This window comes from Pelodiscus sinensis, chromosome 10 (assembly GCF_049634645.1).
Source record: "Pelodiscus sinensis isolate JC-2024 chromosome 10, ASM4963464v1, whole genome shotgun sequence".
NCBI classification, from domain to species: Eukaryota; Metazoa; Chordata; order Testudines; family Trionychidae; genus Pelodiscus; species Pelodiscus sinensis.
In genome coordinates this window covers 35,523,345-35,541,768 of record NC_134720.1, presented here as the reverse complement: position 1 = coordinate 35,541,768, position 18,424 = coordinate 35,523,345, and the positions used below count along the sequence as shown (strand labels likewise).

Genomic DNA, 18,424 nt, shown 5'->3' with positions numbered 1-18,424 from the left:
ACTTTTAGCCTGAAATATTGTGGCATTAATATTTTATCAACAAGTCTTGGCAGATGTTTTATCCTCTTTGCAGATATGCCATTTATAGAGAGGACAGGGAAAGCAACCCATAGACAATCACCCTCAAACGCAAAGTTTATATAGACAGATAGAGGAAGGGAAGAATTGGTGGTAGTGGGGGGAGGGGAGACGGGAAGGTTTTCTGTGATGCTGGGTGCTCTGAGGTCTCATTGACTTTAATGGGAATCGCAGTGCCTAGCAATTCTGTAAGCACACATCCACCCTGTAGTTGAAGTTGTGGGCAGAGATATCCAGGAATATAAGCACAATGGTTCCATTTACTATAGCGAGATGGATTAGTAGCAGGTCCTGAAATCTGAACATCCCCCAACTCCGCGGGACACCATGAGGCACCAAGATGTCAGCTACAAGAAATTGGAAGCAAGGAGAATCCAGTTGTCAAATATTTCTATGAGCAGGGCAGGCATTAGCTCAGATGCAATCAGCCTTTTATCGCATTAAGGCTATTTCTATACATGTGAGTAAAAGTTGGCGAATTGCAACATCATCCTGGATGATCTCTTCTGGGTTAAGGGGACACGAAGAATTTATAGTCTGGGTCTGCTGCCCAAACTGGCCTTTCCTAAGAAGATGTAGAAATGTACCTAGTTGGGGCCTCAGCCTGCAAAAAGAAAGAAAAGGAAGTGAGTCTGTCTAGGCCTTCAGATGTAAATAATAATTTATATTATGTACATCTATAAAATGGCTAAGACTGATCACTGGCGCATCCTGACTTGTATCTTTATGAAACGTGATTCAGTGATAAGAATTGCACATTAATGTTGCACCTACCACATTACAGGGGAAACAACAATAACAAGTATACTAGTATTCTAGGTAGCAGGTTTAAAATAAGCAAAAGGAAGTCTTTCTTTACACAGCTCATGGTTGGCCTGTGGAACTCCTTGCCAGAGAAAGTTGTGAAGACCCGGACTTCAACAGGGTTCAAGACAGAACTAGATACATTCCAGTAGGTTAGGTCCATCAATGGCTATTAGCCAGGATGAATAGAAATGGTGTCCCTAGCCTGTGCCAGAGGCTGGAAATGGGTGACAGTAAAGGGATTACTTGATGATTCCCTATTCTATTCACTTCCTCTGGGGCATCTGACATTGACCACTGTCGGAAGACAGAATACTGGGCTAGATGGGCCTTTGGTCCAACCGTTCTAATGTTCTTAAGCCACAATAGGGAGAAATTTTTATGAAAGAATTTTGTGAAACTACAGAGATGAAAGTGCATTTGATTAGCAAACTATACTTCTTTGCCTTTTAAAATGAATGCCCCATAAGCATTGGTTTTCTAGTAATACATTGCTTAGTTCCATGTACTAAGGATGTTCCATGACAGGATGTTCCATGTACACTTAATTCATTGTAAATAACTAAATAAGAAAAGCAAATGAAATACCTGCAATAAATTGAAGGTCTTTTTTCTTATTTTTGCAGTACAAGCTGAATTCCTATGGAGTCCACCCCTTTTACATGGGCCTGGAAAATGATGGAAATGCTCATGGGGTCTTCTTGTTTAACAGTAATGGAATGGGTAAAAAAATTACTTTCAGAAATAATTTCTTTATTGTGCACTTTCTCATAACAATGATTTATTCAATTACTTGGTGCCTGAATATATGCTCTGTCTTTTCAGATGTCACATTCCAGCCAACTCCTGCTCTGACATATCGCACTATCGGAGGAATTCTGGACTTTTACATGGTGCTGGGTCCAACGCCAGAGCTTGTTGTTCAGGAATACACTGCAGTAGGATTGATATGTTAAAGTTATACAATTAATGGTGTTTTGTCCTATTTTCAATATCACTGTGATAAAGTAATGTTTTCTTCTCCCTATTTTATTGCTGTTAGCTAATTGGTCGACCAGTTATGCCACCATACTGGGCTTTGGGATTCCAGTTATGCCGTTATGGATACAAAAATGACACCGAAATCTCTGACCTGTATGAAGAAATGAAGGCAGCTCGGATACCTTATGTATGTTGTTTGCAGTTACTATCAGTGATGTCATTTGAATTCTCTAACCATAGATTTGTTTTCTAGGAAAGAAGTGGGAAATAATTATGGGAAAAAAACCCTACATATTATACTGAAACCCTATTATCCACTTCTTCTGCGCAGGAAAGTTTATCCCAAGTGTCAGAAGGTTATAGCAGTTCATCTCCATTTTTGTAAAGCCCCCACATTTAACAAATCCCATTCAGTTTATTTGGAGGATTGAATTCTTGACCTGAGCAACTGACAGCATAAACTACTGCTTAAGTTAAAGGGATGTAATGTTTTTCCATCATGTCTAAAATGATAATTCTGGAACTACTGTTGCATCATACCATTTTGTTTTCATGGCATTCTCCCTGCATGGTATAAAGCCCCAATTTCAGTATCTCTTTTCTTTTAAAATATGTATATTAAAAATGGTGCTTCCTTTAACTCTTACATTGTGCCTCTCTATAAATAAGTTGACCCAACTTCCTCCTGGTGGAAATTCACAGTGATGAATCTAGCCCAATACCTTTTCTTTAAAAAGCAGCATTTTGCTAATTTATTTTCTTGTGTTTTAAATATTAGGCAAACTAACTGAGAAAAAATAAGAATCCCAGATGTTATCATTTGAACATTCTAAAGCTAACCCAGGCTAGATCTACACTACAGTCCTTTGTCGGAGAAAGTTACACAAATTGCGCTCTGCAATTTGCATAGATTTTTCCAATCGCTTTTCCAGAAGAGGCTTTTCAGCCATTTGGCCCAGTCTAGATGGGGCCAAATGGCGGAAAAATCTCCTATTTTGGCAGAGCCCTTATCCATCGTAGAATGAGGAATTCAGGGCTCCCCAAAAGAGCTCGTTTGCTCTTCCGCAAAAAAAGCGTAACAGCAAATGCATTCCTTGGAATGCAGGGGTATCCCGGAAACCTCCCACGGTGTTGACATAGCCCCAGTCTGAATGAGACTTTCTAAAGTTAATTACACCTTTGACTTCTAAAATAACTTCTAACCTATTTGTTTTCACTTACTGCAGGATGTGCAATTTACAGACATTGATTACATGGACCGGAAGTTAGACTTTACTCTAAGCCCAAACTTTTCAGGACTTCCTGCTCTGATTAATCGTATGAAAGATGAAGGAATGAGATTCATCATTATTCTGGTTAGCAGTTTTGGTTCTTTTTTCTTCACTTAGCATACTTACAGATAGTTGAATACCTTAATTCACTTAATGAATTAAATAATGTCCATATTTGCTTCCTTAATGTAACTAAAACCCAGGCTTCTCTCTGCACTTTAGGATCCACCCATATCGGGCAATGAAACAAATGATTATCCAGCATTTACAAGAGGTGTGCAGAATGATGTCTTCATCAAACGGCCTAGCAGCAATGAGATTGTCTGGGCAAAGGTACACTTGTGAGATCTGTGGTTTCCGAATTTTTTTAAATTGAGGATTTATGTGTAGTCCTCAGGCTTTCCCTGCCACCCCACTTGTCCAGTGTGTCTGTTAATGCCTCCAGGACAGGTAATAGAGAGATGGTTTAGAGTACAATAGTGCTATCACTAACAATGATATTCAGCTGTATCTCTATTTTCCTTCAACGAAGGGAGTGCATGTTCATAGCAGGAATTGATTTTGTACAGTGCTAAATGTATGCACACTGCAAAAGGTAACATTTCTGTGCAGCTGTGTGTGCATGCTGACCTCCAAGAAGTACATTTTAAAAACTGTAATAGGCCTCAGAAACTACATATAAATCAGTTCAGTTTAGCTTAATTTGTTCTTCCCTCATTTCTCTTTAGGTTTGGCCAGATTATCCTAATGTCACAGTTAACGAGTCTTCAGATTTAGATACACAGCTCAAGGTAGGTACACTTAACTTTTCCATCAGTGTTCCCTTCAGCCCCTCCTTCTCTCATAGTCTCTCCAACTCAGTCTAGTCTTCTTTCCTTACATCCTTCCTTCTCTGTCTCTCTTCTCTCCTTTCCTTCTCCCTTCCTTTGTCTTTCCAATTCATTAATCACTGCTAGCACACACCCATGAAGGTTTTCTTTTAACTGGGGAAAATCATGAAATTAACATGATATTTCAGAAAGTCACTCCGCTTGTGAGTTATATTCTCATTCCAACACTTTTGTTTTATGCATTTAATCAGCAAGATCTTCAGGACGAGGATAGTCTAGCACAGCCATGGCCAACCCGAAACTTGCGAGCCACATGCGGCTCTTCCTCCCCTCCCCCCCCCATGGCTCAAAAGTCACCCCCATGCCCTCAAAAATGGCCCTCTCGTCCCGGCTCCCTGTGCTAACCTGGGCAGGGGAGCCATCTGGTGCAGCCATGAAAGCTGCAAAAATAAAGATGGTGGCAGACAACAGGAGTCTGCTGTGGCCCAAAAGCTTCAAAATGTGTTTTCTTAAAGGGACAGAGTCTTTTTTTAGACCAAACACAACTGGGGCCTTTTAAAGGGGTAGAAGGGTAGTCTTTTTTTTTTGCTCAACAACTTTGACCTTGTTCTTCGTGCTGGATCCATTGCTACCTTGTCTCTTTGCCCAGAATGGGTTGGCCACCCATGGTCTAGCAGTCTTAGTATAATGAAACTCCATTCCCACTTGGTCTGTAAGGCTGTAAACAAATTGTAAATAATAGATTAATATTAAACATATTTTATAAACTACTACATCTACAATTTGTATAAGAAAACTAGAGGTGGCTAATGAAATCTTAACAAAATTGGAAGCATTGAACAGCACTATTGCTAATTACACACAAGGTTGTCTGTTAAATACTCCAAATATTCATATGATACAATCTCTAGTGTTCCTAGTGAGCCATTCCTTTATATTTTAGTTCTCCTTACTTCCCTATACTAGAATCTTAAGGAAACATAAGGGCTACGTCTACGCTGGCATGATTTTCCGGAAATGCTTTTAACGGAAAAGTTTTCTGTTAAAAGCATTTTCAGAAAAGCCCCGATCGCCATTTTCGCGATCGGCACTTTTTTGCGGAAAACAAATCTCTGCTGTCTACACTGGCCCTTTTGCGGAAAAGTTTTTCGGAAAAAGACTTTTGCCCGAACGGGAGCAGCATAGTATTTCTGCAAAAGCACTGACAATCTTACATGAGATCGTCAGTGCTTTTGTGGAAATTCAAGCGGCTAGTGTAGACAGCTGGCAAGTTTTTCCGCAAAAGCAGATGATTTTGCAGACAAACTTGCCAGTTTAGACACAGCCATGGTGAAACAAAAGGTGAAATTCTGGCTCCATTGAAGTCAGTGGCATCGGATATGTCTGTGCTAGAACTAGGAATGTAATTTCTGGATTAAGTACTCATACACTAAAAATGGAAGTGCAGCCACATCAGAATAAGCAATGGGAGGAGTAAGCAGCCTATGTGCATCCCTAGGGACTCTGGGTGGATCACCTTAAAAAACACTTGTGTGTAGCTCTCACAATGGTAGCTTTACTTCTGTTTTTTCGACAATGAGTAGTTATGTGGCACCTCAGAGACTAAGGTGCCACCGGACTGGACTACTTATTTTTAAAATTACAGACTAACACAGTTACCCCCTCTTTATCACACAAGCTCAATCAGAGCTACTACTGCTCTGTCTACCCAGTCTGGAAATTGTTCCTTTTACTCTAGTGAGCACATAGCCATAGAGGCTGCATTTCACCTTATGTCCCCTATTACCTTACAGTACTTCTACACATATGAGCCGTTCAAACCTGGCCTATGAATGTGGCCAGGCACAAACAAGGGAACATAAAGCATCCTTTATATGGAGTCTTGAGCAGCAACATCTCCCACTGAAACCAATATATTGATTCAATTCCTAAAGCTGTCTGGGGCTTTCTACATCTTCTACATCAACCTTTTTTTGTGATAGTTTATGTATAGTATTGATTTACATGTCCATACTGTATTAAGAATTGAGGCATGTGAGGTGAGCAATACTGACATTATTTAAGAATATAGGAGCTGACATACTGGGTCAAATTGATAGTTCATCTATCCCAGGAACATGTCTCTGACAGTGGCATGTACCAAAACTTCAGTGGGAGTGTACAGAACAGAGCAAAAAAGTATCTCCTCTTGTTTGTATTAAAATTGTTGTCTATTAATTTTGTGACTCTTGGTGTTTGTATTGTGCAAAAGTATAAATAACACTTCAATTTTTCTACTCCATTTATGACTGTATAGACCTCTATCATAACTCCCTTAGTGATATGTTTTTTAAGATGAATAGTCCCAGTATTTTTAGTCTCTCCTACTATAGAAGCTGTTCCATACCCTGAATCATCTTCTTGGCCTTCTCTGAATCTTTTCCAGTGCCACAATATTTTTTTCAATGAGATGACCAGAATTGAGCACAGTATTCAAAGTTCTGTGCACCATAGATTTATATAGTTGCATTGTATGTGCATAATTGGGATTATTTTTTCCAATGTGCATTACTTTCCGCTTACTGAAGTTGAATTTCATCTGCCATTTTGTTGCCCAGTTTTGTGAGATACCTTTACAAGTCGTCTTCAAATGTCACCATTTCACTCTTCATCTTTTCATTCACAATTTTTTTTAAAACAAGAGGTGCCAGTACAGACCCTTCTGGTCTCAGCTGTTCACCTCTCTCCATTGTGAAAACTGACTTTATTCTGACCCTTTGTTTCTTATTTTTCAATCAATTATTGGTCCATGAGAAGACTTTTCTTCTTATCCCACAATTACATAGTTTGCTTAAAAGCCTTTGGTGAGGGACCTTGTCAAAGGCTTTCTTAAAATCCAAGTACATTGTTGCCACTAAATCACTGTTATACACATGCTTATTGACCCCCTCCCCTTGAAAAATTCTCATGGAATGGTGAAGAAAGGCTTCTCTTTACAAAAGCCAGGTTGTCTCTTCTCCAATAAATTATCTTTGTCTAAATTTGTTGCCCTAAAAGAATAGCTTTGGTGTGGGTATCTCTCCCATGTCCTCTGATGTAATTGGTTCCATTGAGTATTTTGGCAATAGCCTTGCCTTCCTTGAGAGATCTCTTAACACCTTTGTGATCTAGTAGCACCACTGCCTGTCAGGCAGGCTTCCTGCTTCTGATGTACTTACAATTTTATTGGTAGCTTCTATATCTTGAGCAAGTTGCGTTTCAAATTCTTTCTTGGTTTGCCTTATGATACCCTCACAATTAGCTTGCCAGAGCCTGTTCTCCTCCCTATTTTCCTCACTTGAATTTGACTTCCAATTTTTAAAGGATGTCTTTTTGCCTCTCATGGTCTCCCTCACTCTGCTATTTACTCTGGTGGCAATCTTTTGGTGTTCTTGCACCTTTAAAAAAATGGCTTGTATATTTAATCTGATAGTTTGTTTACCTAAGACTATTTACTTCAGTCTGACATATGTTTACTTGAATAGTTAATAGAGAATACTAGTTTTAAGATTGCGTTTCATACCACCATAGGTGCATCTTAATCAATTTCTATACTTTCATTACAGTCTTAGTCCTGTGATTTAGTTTGTTTAGGTTGTGAAAGCAGTTGACTACATTGATATCCAATACCTGTGTCTCTTTTCATACATTGTATGTAACTTTTTTAAGTTGTACAGAGCTTATGCAGCTTTCCCAGATTTCTTCCGTAATTCTACAGCACAGTGGTGGCAAAAAGAAATAGTGGAGTTCCACTCTAATCCAGTTGATCCACAGAAGAGTGTGAAATTTGATGGCTTATGGACTGTAAGTGTGCACCTTTTCTTGTTTTGTTTCTTTGTTCAATAATACACCTTATTGTAGGACACTTGTTACTGTTTTCAGGAAATTCCTACCATTCTAAGAAGGCTTCAGTAACATTCATGCTACTAAAGAGTTAATTATATTTGCTAGCATGTTCACTGCTTCTTCATTTCAATAGCTGAATCCATGGTGAGGAAACCTGAGTGTTAGACTCAACCGTAACTACAAACTGGATGCATTTGTTTAATGCTCTTTGTTCTTGTGACTCTGTGCCTGAGGGTCACATTTCATGATGCTTTCTGTGGGAGTTCAAGAATCAGCTCTGACTTTATGGTGAATCTATGCAAACAACTGCAGATTGCCTGAAATGCAGCAATGTAGACTACATAGACAACTCATGTAATATCTTTAGATGTGATGAGAGTACAGTGCACATCCACACATCCAAAATGGGTCATATCAGCCAGTACTGTTTTGACAAATAATGTTCTCTTAACAGCTCCTCCTGAAATCACTGTAAAAGATCATCAACTTGTTTTCTAAATAATTATAGAGATCCAATGTTACTAGGTTACTGAATTATCACCATGAGGAAAAACATGCTGTTAAAAAATCTGTGTTCCTGCAGTATGTTTTATACAAATAGCTGGTATATGTATGTTTGGGTTGAATTTCAAAGCAGTCTAGGAGATTATGACACATACCAGTCTTATTGGAAGATGTTTGTCTAAATTCCATAGACATCTGTCAAGAGATTACAATATATATGGCTTTCATTTATAGAAAAAAGTAGCCATCTTCCAAAGAAATATGCCAACATAGAAATTTCTAAGTTTATTAATACAGGGCAATAATGATATGTCAATTAGGATAAACATCATCAATATCATTAGACTGTACTTTGACAAGCTGTGAAAAAAAAACCATTACGGTTCTATTCTGTGTTACTGAACCCAACACAAATGTCTGTCTGGGTATGTCTACACTACCACCCTAGTTCGAACTAGCGGACATTTAAAAATGGCGGCGCCCGGCTTTATGCAAATGAAGCCCAGGAAATTCAAATCCCGGGCTTCATTTGCAACTCCGGTTGCCTACATTACCACCCTAGTTCGAACTAGGGTGGTAGTGTAGACATGCCCTCTGTTAGCTCACATAAAACAAATAAAGGGGTAAAGTTTTGGATGGATCAAGTAATGTTTTTGGATCAAGTAAAATATTCAAAGTTGATGCAGAGTGGAGCTGGTTGAATAGTAATATGCTTGACTGATGAATATAAGCACAGAGTTCAGATTGCAGTGATCTGTGGGGACATTTCCGTGGGCACATTTCAATGAGCATGTGGCACTACTCTGCGTGCATATGGAAAATAGAATTGGAACTGTGTGAGAAACATGATACATATGCAGCTCCTAGGCTTAAAGAGAGCACCCCTCTGCCTTATGTGCGATCTTCTCTCTTTCCCTGGCTACTTCAGAAATGACACAGATGTACTCCATAGAGAGCTATAAAACCATGTCCATAGCTTCTCAGCCAGGAGCCAAGAAGCGGTGGCCTTTATGGAAATAAAATGCAAGTTTAGGGAGCATTGTAATTAATTCAGTCAGAGCTCAGGGAGGCCAAAAGCTAGTGGGAAAATGAAATAACATTCATAACTTCACAGCATCTGTCAGCAGAAGGGTAATGGTGAATTTTCCATTTGTATTGAATAGATTGCTCACTTGTTTGTAATTAGGTGATATATTTGATTTGTTTCTCTTAGAACTCAAATTGGCACATTTAGGAAATTTTAGTTCATTGAATAGCTGAGCTGCCATGGGTTCAGGATGAAGTTATTGAATATTTGTGTTCTTTTCTTTAAAAAATAATTAGGACATGAATGAACCAGCAAGCTTTATTAATGGAGCAGTTGATGGCTGCAGAGATCCACTTCTAAACAACCCCCCTTATATGCCATGTAAGGACTCTTGTTTGTAATTTGCATTCTTATTGTTACACACCTCGTTATTAAATAATATCCTCTGTTACCCAGTAGAAAAGATTTGTAAACTAGTTCCTATGTTGTGAATTGTTCACTGTGACTCAAAAAAAAAAAGTTTATTTGGCCCAACCTCACATAAAATATTAAGCATTAATGTACTTGTTCATATTAAAACCATGCTTAAGGCTTAGGCTTGTAAGCATCAACAATAATCTTGTAGTTAAGTTTATTTCCTATGATATACTCTAGAGCTGTAGTTAAAATTATGAGGATAAAATCCAAACTAAGGACCTAATACCATGAATTCATATTGCACTTTTGTAGTGAGAACAATGATGGTTCATGCTCAAATCCAGATTGCAATAATATTGTGGTCATTAACCAGTACACAAGACTGCTGGTCATAATATTGTCAAAAATTTGGGATGATGCCATCAAGGATATGTCCTGCCATCATTCCATATGACGAATTGCTAGGAAGACATAGCCTTAAATGTTCTCCCAAAATATATCAGCACTCAGGCCATTGAAAGAGGGCAGTAGTAAAAAATAAAAATGGAGGTTTAAAGTGTGCGTGACTTACTTGGCTTCTTATTGACACAGAGTTTAGTGGTTTGACTTTTAATCTCCTCCTCCTTGTTAGCTTTGGCAGAAAAGGAAAAAGGGCTGACTCTCGTGACCCTGTGCATGGAAAGTCAACAGTTCCTGCCAGATGGGACCCCCGTCAGGCACTATGATGTACATAGTCTGTATGGATGGTCACAGGCACCACCTACCTACTAGTAAGTCATTTTCACTTTTTTATTCTAAAAAAAACCCCCAGTGTTTGGAGGTCAGAATATGGCCTCAATTACTGTGGTGTAAACTCTGAGTATTTCCACTGATGTCATTTGATTAGGTTCTATAGAATAATTGACCCTTAATGATCTGCAATTCCATCATTATTAGCTTGTTTCTGCTTTACTGTTAATAAGTTATAGTTAAGGTATTTTCAATGTTATCTTATCTTTTCTGCTGTAATCAGTTTTTTGTGATGGTATGCGACTGCATTTCATCCCCGGTGCGGCTTTTTTTTTTTTTTCTTTCTTTTTGGCTCAACAATTTTGAGCCTGGAGTACCGGCACCTTTTTTCTTACAAAAAAAGCACTGGCTGTAATATGTATTTAAATATTGCAAACAGTTTATTTAGGGGCTGATCCAAAGCCCATTGCAATCCATTGGAATAATTCCATTTACTTCAGTGGGCTTTGGATCAGGTCCGAAAAGCTGGTTGCCATTTTCTGATATTGCTACATTGGAAATGTGCAATGTGTTCCCAACAAATGCAGCTTTATTTACCAGGTTAAAGGTCGCCATTGAGTTTATTTTTGCTGGCCAGGAATATAGATGGTCTGTTATATTAAATTGCCTCTCCTGCTAGGTGGGAGACCTAAAGCCGAAGCCTGAGCTCCACCAGCCCAGGTTGGGGATCCCAAAAGCTGAAGCCCAAGAGTTTCAGCCCCATGCAGGGGGGGCTGTAACGTAAGCCCTGCCACTAAGGGGTGACACTCTTTGTCTTCAGCCCCAGTCCCAGATAGTGAGGCTTGGGCTTTTGGCCTGATCCTCAGCAGATCTAACACCAGCTTTGGCAACCCCATTAAAATGAGACCGCTTCCCACTTGGGGATCCCAATCCACAGTTGAGAACTAATCATCTGATCCATACCAAACATATGAAACTTCTGAAGTTTGTATAACTGTGTTTGCAAAGCTCTTTGAGAAGTCAAATAAAAAATACTACAAAAGTGCAAATGATGAGCACTGTTATTTTTTCATTGCATAGCACATAATAACAATACAAAATTCATAAAATGTTATTCTAGTGTGAAAACTAGTAAGGGCCAGAGTGTGTCTACATATGGGTATGCAGGGAACCATGCCCCTCCTCCATTCTCCTCCCACTCGGTCCCAGTGCAATCTGTATACTTGTGATCCTGGTGCTTGATCCTGAGAAGGCAGAGCATTTCACAGGTTTGTTCTGGAGAACCCTAATGCTGACTGCAAGGCTGCAGCCCCAATTGCAAGTAGTTCTGATCTAGGTACTCGACCTGCAAACACATAGCACATAAATAACTTTCGTCATGCGATTATCCTTCTTAACTCTATGTAACTACTCACAGTAAAGTGAAACGTGTTGCATTGTTTCCAACCTTCCAACCATGAGATCATTTTTTGAATTTAATTGCAATCCAGGATCTACCTCAAACTCAAAAACCCCATCCCGCCTCCTTCCCTCCCCTGCTCCAAGTCCCCAACCCTGCTCACTCCATCCTCACTCACTTTTATCAGGCTGGAGGCAGGAATTTGGAGTGCAAGAGGGGTTCAGGACAGGGGCCAGGGTGCGGCATGCAGGTTCCAGCTGGATACCACTTACCAAAGGTGGCTTCTGGCTGGTGGCACAGGGAGCTAAGGCAGGCTCACTTCTGTCCTCGCCCTGCACCATTCCCCAAAGCAGCCGGCAAACTCTCTCAATCCCTGCCCCCCTCTGGTCTGTGGAGGTGGGGTACAGGCTGGAGAGAGGGGTATCTTGACATCAGTACCCTCCCTTCCTCTTCTTCCCATGCCTTGCACAGCAAGCAGAAGGCTCCTACGGATGGAGGAGAGGGACAATTCCAAGGCAAAGGGCAGGAGCAGCACAGCAGTGCTGAGAGGGGCAGCCGAAGTGCTAGAACTTGATAGTCTCCTGTCCAAACCTGTCAGGATCACCTGTCAAAGGCTCCAAGATCTACCAGTAGATCCCAATCTACTGGTTGGTGACCACTGCTGTAGCATCAAGACCTGAGAAATGAAGAACTGTATTCTGCATAGAAATGTGATCTCTCCATTTGATGTTTCCAAATTAGATATTTTATAAAATAGATCTTCTTATTGGCACATCTAATGTGCGTATGTTTATATTTTTTATATTAGTGCCATCCGCAATGCCACAGGGGAACGTGGAATTGTTATCACCCGTTCAACATATCCCTCTAGTGGACGATGGGCAGGTCACTGGCTGGGTGATAACTATGCAAGATGGGACCAGCTTGAAAAATCTATCATTGGTATGAGGAGTAACTTACTTTAATGACCCTCAAGCTTTAAACTATGACAAAGGAGAAAAAATCTGTTGAAATACAGTGGCTGCACTTAAGTTAATTTTGTTTCCTGTACAGCACACAGTTCTATGCTTTATAATATAAAATCAACATTTGGAAAACCACTATGTAACCATTGGGATGCTGGCTATTCTGCAGATGCTAATTGATACGAGGAAATTGCTAGCTGGTTTTGTACTGGGAGATGGGAAGGTTTCAGTAAGAGAGTGACAAATCCCTGGAGCTTTAATAGGGATCCAGAACTCTCTTCCATTGGGTCATCTAGACACTTGGTTATTGAACCATGTATAAATATGCAGTGGTATTTTTGCTGAATCACTGTGGTATTGTATCAGGTGTTTATGCTTAGCCTCAATGTAGGGATATCAGGTTCAGTCTATGGATCTTTCTTAGATATATGGAGCTAAAAGCAAAAGGCTCTGATCCATTATGAAATTCCTAGAAACAACCAAGCTGTAGGGCTTGGGCTGAGGTTTATGATGTGTGATCATGTAAACTACTAAGAAAAGCAACTCTCTAGAGAGAATGTATATTTGGATGATATCACAGCAAGAAAGTGGAATTGTACAGTTTTGTATCTTAGAAAAGCAGGCCAAAGTCAGGATCCTTGTCTGCAGTGAATCCCATAAGATCCCATTTCAGAATCCCTCCTTATTTAGCCTGACAGAGAAAGATGAAGCTGAACATTTTGTCTTATTTATTCTTGGATTTTTTGCAGGTATAATGGAGTTTGGCCTCTTTGGAATTACCTATGTAAGTTATGTTACTAGTTTGAATTCCTATTCTAAATGTTTTTACATTTACACCATTTAATAATTGACAGTACTCAGATCTAATTGCCTTTTAAATGCTTTTAGATTGGAGCAGATATCTGTGGCTTCTTCAATGATACAACATATGAAATGTGCGCCCGCTGGATGCAGCTTGGATCATTTTACACCTTTTCTAGAAATCATAATGTGATCGGAACTATGGTGAGTTGATGGTTTTGTCTTAATTAGAAGCCACTGAGTTTTGTCAATTCAAATAGCGTAAGCTGGAGTTCCTTTCCAATGGAATGTTCTGTAATAAAGAAACACTTGTTCACCTAAACCAAGTCCTTACTGAGCATCCATAGAAATTAGTGGAAACAGTCCCATTGACTTCACTGGGGCTTCGATCAGAACCTAAATTTCAGTGTCCATTTGGAAGGGAGCTGACTTCATTTCCCAGGAAGGCAGCAGAGCAGACTTCAGCTACAATCAGCTTTATTTGGACTTAATTTGGACCGACAAAGATAAATCCTTTATTTTCAGTTTATCAGAGTTCTGTAAATATGCAGGTTTCTAAATATCTATAACTCTTTGTTTTAACGTTTGTCAGTAAAGCCAATTTCTGCTATTGTATGCCCATATGTATTTTCCTTCGGCAGGAAGGTGGATATAAGAGAGATTTTACAATAGAAATAGTAACCTTGTTTTATCTTTGTTTTTAGAGGCAAGACCCTGCTTCATTTGATGAAAGATTTCAAAATATTTCAAGGGATGTACTCAATACAAGATACACACTGTTACCTTATCTCTACACTATAATGCATGAAACCCATGTTTATGGTGGCACTGTAACACGTCCTTTGCTTCATGAGTAAGTATTAAGTGTTTGACCACAATGTTGATATTGAATATCTGAATCTTGATGAAGCAGGAGTCCTTCTTTGCCCAGTCATAAACCTCAGACATGATTTTTCTCTATGACCTATATGATATAAACCACCTTGCAGGAGGCATAAGGGATCTGTCGAAAAAGGCTTTATTTCTCGACAGATCCCCCTCTAGACTGACGCTTTTTGCTGACAAAGTGCTGAGCCGGAAAAACGTGAAGGCCATTTTTATGCAAATTAGGCATGGGATATTTAAATCCCTGCTTCATTTGCAATGTTGACCTGCCTAATCTGCATTCCTCTGCCGACAGAGGGATGCAGTCTAGACATACCCTGAGGCAGTCTCCTATGTAGATGAATTGTACTTTTAATGTAGGAAGTTACATTGTGGCAGAGGAGCACAGTTACATTGTGGCAGAGGAGCAGTTAACCTACCAAAGTTTTTCATCCTGGAACTATAGGGAAATATTTTGGAATCCATTTCTTACTGTTTTTAGGGCCATTATGGCAGATCTAAGGGCAAAGAAACCTGTCTGCATGAGATTCTTGTATATATTGGGAAGGAGGTACTATATTGCTAAAGTGTCTCATATCCTCCTTGTTCAGGAAAACTCTATATAAAGCGTGGAAAACAAAATGAGTGATGCTCATCTATCAGCTTACATTTGCCTTTTGCACTATTTTTTATTACTAAGGACTTGGACATTGTTAAGTTTACTTTAGGTGAATTCTCGTATCTGTGGCACACAGTGAATGAAGGGATGATAGGCATGGGTATTATGAGAAGAGGGTATTTGGGAAATGTATATCTGCTCAATAGGTGCAGGCATCACTATACTAAAGAGACATTGATTCTTCTAATTCCACTAACATAAGAAGCCAAATCATGTCATACTTGCCTTTAACCTGCTCTAATGAAAGCATGTAATACAGTCTATTAATTGGATTTGTCTTTTGGATTCTGTCTCTAACCATTTGATGACAACATCTCATACCACATGAGGAACTGTTTTGAGAGAAAATGAATACCATCTCATCACATTGGCACTTGGCACAGAACTAAGGACCATCCTTAAATTCCTTCCTCCCTGCTCCAGTTGGATTGACAATATTTCAAGAACACCACTTCTGGTTCTCAGATTCCTAATTTTGATTGGCAGTATTAGCCTGACTGAATGAAAAAGATTAAGCCCTGATTGATGATGTTTTCACTCTTTTAGGTTTGTGGAAGAGAAAGCAACATGGGATATATACAAACAGTTTTTATGGGGTCCAGCATTGCTGATTAGCCCTGTATTGGAAGAAGTAAGTGTTTGAATATTTATATTCTTTATGAAATGAACATTTAAAAGCAATAGACTATAAACATTGATTAAAGTTTTAATTCTTACATAAATATATTTTCATGTTTCAGGGAGCTACAACAGTGAATGCTTATATACCCAATGCACGCTGGTATGATTATTACACGGTAAGCAATTTAGGATTGTTCTCTGTACAATAGGCCTTTCTTAACAATTAGATCCTAGAAGGTGCTGAGAAGATGATGTGCTCTTTTCATTTCCATTGACATTATGCCTCTCATAATGCACTCAGCAGCTTGCATGGTGAGTCTGTACTATTCCAGTTATTTTAAAAGATAAGAAACTTTACTTTTAGGTGCATCTACACTGCACCCAGAGCTCGAAATAATGGAGCTACACAAATTGTGTAGCTTATTTTGAGTTAATTTCCAAATAGAGCACTATTCTGAAAGGTCTCATGCTCCTTGTGAAATGAGGTTTACAGGGACATCGGAATAGCAGTATCCTGAAATAGCTCCACATTGTAGATGTAGCCTAATAGAGCATGTTTCTCAACCTTTTTTTTATAAAGTACTTAAAAAAATTATAAGTACCCCCAGTACCTACACTTTTCAGACACACAATTTTTTTTTCGACCATTGCAACACATTTATTTAAATAACTTAATTGTAGCTGGGCAGGCAATGCAATTTTGGGGTATAAAATATACAAAGATAATAAAAGCACTGAAAAACTTAACACAAAAATTCAGTTTTCTCCAAATTTCAGTTGTGTTGACGTATCCCCCAGACTTTTCTCGAATATCCTTAAGGGTATTCATACCACTGGTTGAGAAACACAGTAATAGAAAACCCACAACTAAGAAAGGCTCAAATAATTGTGATAGCTAGGACTGGTCAAATTTTGTTTGACAGCAGTTGCCATTTTTAACAGAAGACTTTGATTCATCAACTAATGTTTTGTTTTGGCATGTGACCAGCTCTGCTGTCTCCATTTTAAATAAAGAACTGCTGAATATATGGAAATTCCAATATGCAGAAAAGCAAAGATGTTTCAGAAGTGACTGGTTTCCCTTAAATACCAATCATTTTATTTTATTTATTTTAAGTTTCTTCATTATGCTTCCCCTCTGAACTGTTGATGTTTTGCAACTACAGCACAAGAAAAGTTCAAAAACAAACAATAAAACAAAGAAAGCAAAATCAACCTGTAACCAAAGTATAGCACTCCTTGTGATGTAGCACATGAATCAGATATTTTACTTAAAATGTAGCATAGTTTATTAACATGGCATAATATGGATTTGGAAATAGCCATCTTTATGGATTTCAACTAATGTTTCTATGAGTTAATTGTGTAAAATGATGTGCATTTGCAACATTAGATTTTTTTTTAGGGAGGAGAGAGATGTATGTTTGAAAGCAAAATTTCACTCAACAGGTTGGCTACGTCTACACTGGCATCCCTTCCAGAAAAGGGATGCTAATGTAGACTCTGGAATAGGCAAATCCGCGGGGGATTTAAATATCCCCCACGGCATTTGCATTAACATGGCTGCCGCTTTTTTCCGGCTTGGAGAAAAGCCGGAGAAAAGCGCCAGTCTAGACATTATTCTCTGGAAAATAAAGTAGGAATAAGAGATCCTCCGGAAAAGGCTTTATTTTCCAGAGAATAACGTCTAGACTGGCGCTTTTCTCCAGCTTTTCTCCAAGCCAGAAAAAAGCGGCAGCCATGTTAATGCAAATGCCGCGGGGGATATTTAAATCCCCCGCGGATTTGCCTATTCCAAAGTCTACATTAGCATCCCTTTTCCCGAAAGGGGTGCCAATGTAGACACAGCCATTCTTTGTGCTTTTCTATTTAAAAAAACAACCCTTCCTTTATAGGGAAAAGAACTTGAAAAAAGGGGACAATTCCAGATTTTGCAGGCACCTCTTGAGCACATCAATCTTCATATCCGGGGTGGTTACATTATCCCCTGGCAAGAACCTGGTATTCATACCAATCAAAGGTAAATGAAGTAAATCGAAGTGTTCTCCTTAAAACAATTGTATAGTAATTTATGTAAAACAATGCTAATATTTTACACTATATTAACAATTTTCAGTGTAGAAATTAGAAGTAGGCTGTTAATTTGTAACTTGGAAAGTGAGTGACATTTACTTACTCAGCTTTTGACACCTCAGTGTTATGGATGAAATTATTATTGTCTGTTGTACCCTAATTAGTAATAATACTGTAAGAAAAAACGTGTATGTTTCCTTATTTTACAGTATGTTTTCCTCTTTAAAGGACACACGGAGCACTCCCATGCTTCCAATAATGTAAAAACCACTGATATTTAAGAGAGTTTTCATGCAGAACAAAGACTGCATAAGCTCCCAGTTTGTTTGTTCTTTATTGTATTTCTTTATAATTCTGAGCTTGGAATAAGAGTTGACAAGAACTAGTTCTAAATTGAGAGTTATATTGCTACTTCTTTTTAAGTACACAGCGTCTGTTCAGTTTGATGATGTACTGAAAATTGTACTTGTGAGTGTACACCAGGGAGTTAAGAAGTCAACTTTCAGTTGTCACAATA

The 18,424-nt window shown here is 38.8% G+C and overlaps 1 protein-coding gene across 4 annotated transcripts in view; it reads left to right on the top strand.

The window, feature by feature from the left end:
* Positions 1-18,424, top strand: part of SI (sucrase-isomaltase) — a 172,594-nt gene that overhangs the window by 140,476 nt on the left and 13,694 nt on the right. For all 4 annotated transcript variants that reach the window (XM_075937869.1, XM_075937870.1, XM_014573793.3 and 1 more), the window contains 16 exons: positions 1,509-1,605; positions 1,708-1,820; positions 1,925-2,050; positions 3,090-3,218; positions 3,357-3,467; positions 3,863-3,925; positions 7,652-7,786; positions 9,656-9,740; positions 10,408-10,546; positions 12,713-12,846; positions 13,619-13,653; positions 13,758-13,874; positions 14,375-14,523; positions 15,760-15,844; positions 15,954-16,010; positions 17,730-17,854. In XM_075937869.1, the coding sequence (XP_075793984.1) occupies positions 1,509-1,605; positions 1,708-1,820; positions 1,925-2,050; positions 3,090-3,218; positions 3,357-3,467; positions 3,863-3,925; positions 7,652-7,786; positions 9,656-9,740; positions 10,408-10,546; positions 12,713-12,846; positions 13,619-13,653; positions 13,758-13,874; positions 14,375-14,523; positions 15,760-15,844; positions 15,954-16,010; positions 17,730-17,854 (1,700 nt within the window). The remainder of the gene's footprint in view (positions 1-1,508; positions 1,606-1,707; positions 1,821-1,924; positions 2,051-3,089; positions 3,219-3,356; positions 3,468-3,862; positions 3,926-7,651; positions 7,787-9,655; positions 9,741-10,407; positions 10,547-12,712; positions 12,847-13,618; positions 13,654-13,757; positions 13,875-14,374; positions 14,524-15,759; positions 15,845-15,953; positions 16,011-17,729; positions 17,855-18,424) is intronic.